General features: G+C 34.2%; 1 protein-coding gene across 2 annotated transcripts; it reads left to right on the top strand.

Moving 5' to 3' along the window:
• Positions 1-2,465: 2,465 nt before the first annotated feature.
• LOC100805606 (photosystem II stability/assembly factor HCF136, chloroplastic) lies at positions 2,466-6,351 on the top strand. Of its 2 annotated transcripts, none has more exons than XM_003540593.5 (9): positions 2,466-2,933; positions 3,013-3,248; positions 3,347-3,477; positions 3,761-3,893; positions 4,009-4,131; positions 4,778-4,852; positions 5,077-5,192; positions 5,539-5,622; positions 6,132-6,351. In XM_003540593.5, exons 1-8 carry the CDS (start codon positions 2,633-2,635, stop codon positions 5,603-5,605), a joined length of 1,182 nt encoding a protein of 393 aa, XP_003540641.1. In that variant the 5' UTR covers positions 2,466-2,632; the 3' UTR covers positions 5,606-5,622; positions 6,132-6,351. The 2 variants fall into 2 exon arrangements, with proteins under 2 accessions (XP_003540641.1, XP_014619915.1); XM_014764429.3 differs by having other exon boundaries at positions 2,517-2,933; positions 5,719-6,351.
• The last annotated feature ends 20 nt before the right edge of the window (positions 6,352-6,371 follow it).

Here is a 6,371-nt window from a genome sequence, read left to right as displayed (position 1 = left end):
CTCTTAGATTGGATCAATTGTCCACTTTTCTATAGGAGACATGTCCTTTATTCATTTATTATTCTAATTCTAAAGCATTGTTATCATACTTTGCTCACATGATTAAAATATATATAGCATTATTTTTTCAATACTATTTTATATAATGTAGTTTATTTTCTCTTATATCCTTTTAATATTTATTTTTCATTTTTTTTATTGTGATACCACTTCAAAGACGGATCCAACAATGTAGGTGTAGGTCTTGGCCCCCTTTCTCTCACAACTTCATGTGTTATTTTGGAAGTTGACGGTTCTGTTATTGACTTCAATGTTGTTTAAAACTTTGATTCTTCAAATACTTTAGACTTCTTCTTTGTCTCCAAAGTTCATTCTCTCTTTATTTTATCCTTCACCTACATTGGAAGAAGTAACAAAAAAATTGTGAGGATTAAACATATGCATGTATGTCTCTCTCGCCTTTACCTTTGACATTTTGATCGAGTGCAACATCATCCAAGTACTCTTGAAATTTCATTCCTAAGGTGTTAACAAGATTGAAAGATTTAAGCCAATTGCATTGGCTAAATTTCCATTCAAAATTATCACCAAGTTCCTTGCTAATAGATTATCTCTTTTCGCTCCAAAGATTCTTTTTAGCAACAACAAAATTTCATCAAAGGAATGCAAATTGTTGGTTGTATTTACACTACTTTAGAGGTCAATTAACATGTTTGACAACAAGACTTTAGGAGGTAACTTGACTTTAAAATTTGAGATTAAAAAATCCTTTTATGACACTATTGATCAACAAATCCCTCTAAAGGTTCTCTTGACTTTTGATTTTGGCTCCAAATTTTATAATTGAGTGCTAGTTATACTTAAGTTTGTCAAGTTATCATTCTTTGTGAATGGTTGCTCAATTGGATTTCTTTCTTGCAAAAGGAGAGTGGGGCAAGGGGATCCTTCTCCCCACCTCCACCCACTACTTTTGTTTTACTTAGTTAAAGATGTGTTGAATAAAGACATTTCTTGATTGGTGAAATCACTCAGGTGAAATGCAAGTTACAATAAAAATAGACTTTGGAAAGAGATGATCTAGATTATCTAAAGAATTAAAGTTTTAAAAAATTTACATTGAAATTGTCAACTTCTTAATAAAAAAAATAAAGAATAAATATACTAACTACCTTCGAGATTTCATAAAATTACACAAATGCCTTTTACTTTTTTTTATTCCAACACTAACCCCTTAATTTTTGAAAAACCAGTACAGTGCCCATGCTTTTAAACAATTTTTTTTCCTTCATAAAACTACTTAAATCCTACCCTATTCGTCAATCAAATTCCATTACACTTTTGTGCCAAAAACTTCCTTTTATGTAACACTATTATTTATAAAAAAAAACTATATAACATTATTCTTGATAATATTATCACCTAAAAAATTTATCTTAAACTCAATGCAATTTATCTTTGGAAAGATTTGAACGGATGGAGTCAAGCTTAACTTGATAAAATTTATCTACATAGAGATTTGAACCAATTATAAATCTACCCTAATCTTGATTGCATTTCATTTTATCAATAAAATTTAGCTTAATTGATTGAGTTGTATACATGAATTGTTATAAAATTTATGACACAAATTGAATTCTTACTTATAAAAAAAATTAAATCTAGTTTGTAATTCATGTGAATCTCATCTTTCATCTTTTACTAATTTTATTTTAGTAGGGGTGTAAGCGAATTGCATTCAACTCATGATGAAAGAATTGTATTCAACTCATGGGATTCACATGAAATTCATGTGATCCTTGTATCCATTCCTCGCTTAATATTCATTTTTAGTAGGGGTGTAAGCGAATTACATTCAACTCATGAACTCGTCCAATTGAATTATATTTTTGTGGTTTGATTGAGTGATTGAATTGTATTAAATTTATTTTAATAATGAATCCAATTAAATTTGGGTTAAGTATTGAGTTTGAAATTATGAATCCCACCAAAATCCAATCAAACTAGCATGTATAATAAACATATAACAAAGTACTAATTATACACTAATATAAAAAATCCTAAAGTAAACAAAATAATAATTGCATACTGCTAATGTTATATTTTACGGATCTAAGTTGTTAAACAAGTTACAAATTTGTGTTTATAATACACTAATTGCATACTACTTAAATTGATTACACGTTTATGATTTATCTTTATAATACCAATACAATGTTTTATGAATATTGTAAGTATATATTTCATACCACACATATTGTTACGAGTAAATGTCAATACTTAAACAAGAGATCGTGATTGCCTTTCTTTTTGGATCTCATTTGAAAGAGTAGTTATAAAACAGATCTTAAAAATACTACTTTTAAAAACATCATTGGGTTGTCCAACCTAATCCAAATAAAGAATTAAAGTTTGGTTAAAAAAAATGTATTTACGGAAAAGAGAAGAAAAAGAAAAGTGAGTGGCATTAGTGCAGTTAAGTAGTGGCTGCAAGAAATATATATATAAAGAAAAACAAGGTTGGCACTTGGAAGCATATGATCCACTGATTCCACTCAGTGAATTATGAAGTGATCTGAAATCACCCGCGAAGCCGTTAGGATAAGGCAAAGAGAGAGAAACAAAGCGGCTTCCAATGGCGACTCTGCGGCTCACCTTCTCCGACTCAACCACCTTGTTCAGGCCTTCTCTACCTTCCACGCGAACCTTCTCTCGAAACCGAAGCCTCATTGTCAAAGCCTCTTCTTCTGAAGACGATTTCTCCAGAAGCAGCAGAAGACGCTTCATCGCCGAAACCGCCGCACTCTCGGTCTCGCTCCCTCAGTTAACGGCGCGTTCTGAAGACGCGCTTTCGGAGTGGGAGAGAGTGTACCTCCCTATCGACCCCGGCGTCGTGCTTCTCGACATCGCTTTTGTCCCCGACGACCCCAACCACGGTATCGTAAATTCCCAATCTCCTCTCAGATGCGTTTCTCTCTGTTTGAATGAAATGAATGAACGGTATTTGCATTTTAGGTTTTCTTCTCGGGACGAGGCAAACCATTCTGGAGACGAAAGATGGAGGAAACACTTGGGCTCCGCGTTCGATTCCTTCTGCTGAAGACGAAGATTTCAACTATCGATTCAATTCTATCAGCTTCAAAGGGAAGGAAGGGTGGATTGTCGGAAAACCTTCGATTCTGTTGTACACTTCCGATGCCGGAGACAGTTGGGAGAGGATACCTCTCAGTGCTGAACTTCCAGGGGATATGGTTGGTTATGCATAAGCCATAGTTAATGTCTTTGTTTATTCCTTAATTTGCTTTTACAATTGCGAAATTTGTACTGAAATCAATGGAATGTATTGCAGGTGTACATAAAGGCGACCGGTGAGAAGAGTGCGGAGATGGTGACCGACGAAGGTGCAATATATGTTACTGCAAACAGAGGTTACAACTGGAGGGCTGCTGTCCAGGAAACTGTGTCAGCTACTCTTAACAGGTGAGTTTCCAATAATGCAGCATGCATGGATGGATGGAGTAGTGCTATTTTTTCAAATTAGTAAGTGAACCGATAATAATATTGAAATGTTATCGCTTTGCTCGAAGACTTTTGCTACAGGACGAGTGTCAATGATGTTATTCATGAAGAAGGTTGACTTCTTTGATTATATGCTTCAAAAACTCATTCATTTGGGCATCTTTCATATTATGTAAATTGCTAGATATTTTCAGTTTTTATATGGCAAGGTCAAGGCATTTATCTATCTTTGTTGCTTCTTCAGAACAGTTTCTAGTGGTATTAGTGGTGCAAGCTACTACACTGGAACTTTCAATACTGTCAATCGCTCTCCAGATGGAAGGTATGTTGCAGTCTCAAGTCGGGGAAACTTCTACTTAACCTGGGAGCCTGGTCAGGTGAGAGTTTTGCTTTGTGATGGCATTTGCTTTTGCTTCTATTTGCCTGGTACTTATACTTTTGGTATGCCTTCTTGCATAGTGTTTCGTAATCATTATTTTATTTTATTTCCAGCCATTCTGGCAGCCACATAATAGAGCAGTTGCCAGAAGAATCCAGAACATGGGATGGAGAGCTGATGGTGGTCTGTGGCTTCTTGTTCGTGGAGGTGGTCTTTATCTCAGCAAGGGCAAAGGGGTAAGCAATTTTGAGAATGTCATTCTAGTTTATGAATGTGAGACTGACAGTCTCCCATTTCAATCCTTACCAACGTTATTCTGGATAATCTTTTAAGTATTTTCTTAAGTCTTAAATTAGCTTTGAATTTTGTCACCCTTCTTCAGTGGGACATTTCCATCTTTATGTTATACATTCACAGATTGCTTTACTTACTCTCCATTACCTCGTATATGAACGAGGAAACTTCTGTCTTTGATCAAACATCTTACATTTTTACTTGCATTCACTTTCCTTGTGTTGTCACATAACACTAAGTGCATGACTGGAAATGGATTAATTTCGGAAAATAAGCTGAACCAAACATATTCTAAATTTATCATATTAATCTGTATTCCCAATTCAACTAGCCCAAAATGTTTGAGTTACATCTTGTTGAAGTAGGGAGAAGTTAAAGAGGATTATAAGAACGAAAACCCTTTCTAAGAAAGTGCACAAGTGCTTGAACCATTTTTCTTTGTCATTACTATACTGAATATGATAAATTTCTAAAGTGATGAATTAAAATCTCTTGATAAAAAATAATCAGCTTTGTTGCAATCTTTGCTTGCTGTAGATTTCTGCTTCCCTTCTTTATAAATAAGAAAATTATATATTATTGTTTCAGTTAACTGAAGAATTTGAGGAGGTTCCTGTTCAAAGCCGGGGTTTTGGCATTCTTGATGTTGGATATCGTTCAACGGTAAACTGTTCCTCCATGCAAAGAGTTGCTTTATTAAGTAACCAATTCTTGCACGTAACAGTCTAGTCACAGGTTCCAAAAGAAAAAGGAAAAAGAAAAGGAAAAAAAGAAAGAACATTCGAATATTGCCTCTTCAGTTTTTGCAATATTTATTAATTTTGAAAACAGAGCACAATGCAGAAACCATTCTTATATATATATAAATTGCTAAATTATGCATACAGGATGAGGCTTGGGCAGCAGGAGGAAGTGGTATTCTCTTGAGAACTACTAATGGTGGCAAGTCATGGATCCGTGACAAAGCTGCCGACAACATTGCTGCGAATTTATACTCAGTGAAGTCAGTCTAACTATTACTAAGCCTCACTTTTATAATTATACTTATTTATCTGTCTATACTATAAAAGCATAAATTACTTGGAAGAGCTCCCCGCCAGGCTCCTTATGTTGCCAATATGTCTTGTATTTATATTTTCCATCTGTCTTTATGATAATTCTTTTAAATTTTACCATGGATGCAGTTAACTCGAAGCAAACTGTTATGTGTTATGTTATTTAAAAAAGAATGAGATGACAAATTGTCCATGACAGAGTATACAGGAGTTATGAGAATTAGTTAATGTTATTTTGAAGGTTATAAAACTTCTATTGGTAAAATCTTGTGGTAAATGGTCTAATTGCTGCAGGTTCATTGATGAGAAGAAGGGATTTGTATTGGGGAATGATGGAGTCTTGCTCCGCTACCTTGGATAGAGTTGTAATACAACATGGTAAATAGTGTTCTCCTCCTGATTCAGGATGACATAACCATTATATCTTTGAATATCACTTGTAGTTATACATGTATCATTTAATTGTCTGTACAGTTTTGTAATTGTCACGAGATTGAGTGTGAGAAGCTGAAAATGCCAGCAGAGCACCTCCCCGTCCGTCTGGTTTACTTTATGAGCTGGAGACAAAAATACAAAAGAATAAGATCGAATTTGTAGAAGAAAAGAAAAATGAGGGAAGAAAAATAGTGGCTATTAACTAAACGAGATAAATTATTTAGTAAATTAGAAATAGTAGCTTCAACAGTCAGGAACTCGTTATCAGAGGGTTAGTTATATGATTTTCAGTTGATCCTCCTTGGCTACATTAATTTTCGGGTTAACTAATGCATGCAAGGCTTACCAAGCACCTCAAGCATAGGATCATGATTCTTCTTATGTAATTAAGATAATTGGTTTAAGGTGATCTGAATGGCTTGATTTTCTGATTGAAATATGTAATTTTGTAGGTTTGTTGCCTCAAATGCAATTTTGTAGCAGATTACATATCCATGCTTTACATTCATTACTGTGGAGAAGCCTATGGGATCAAATTGACTCCTTGCTGTTGGGCTAAAAAAATGCGAGGAAGTATAACAAACTTCACTACTGTAAAGAGAGTTATATTATGTCAATGTAAAATTGTAATTGCCACGTTACTATTATATTAAAATTCAATTTTATGCTGCATATGTTGTACTGCAAAAGCG

The sequence above is a fragment of the Glycine max genome, chromosome 12 (assembly GCF_000004515.6).
Source record: "Glycine max cultivar Williams 82 chromosome 12, Glycine_max_v4.0, whole genome shotgun sequence".
Classification (NCBI taxonomy): domain Eukaryota; kingdom Viridiplantae; phylum Streptophyta; class Magnoliopsida; order Fabales; family Fabaceae; genus Glycine; species Glycine max.
This window is presented reverse-complemented; position numbering and strand designations above follow the sequence as displayed.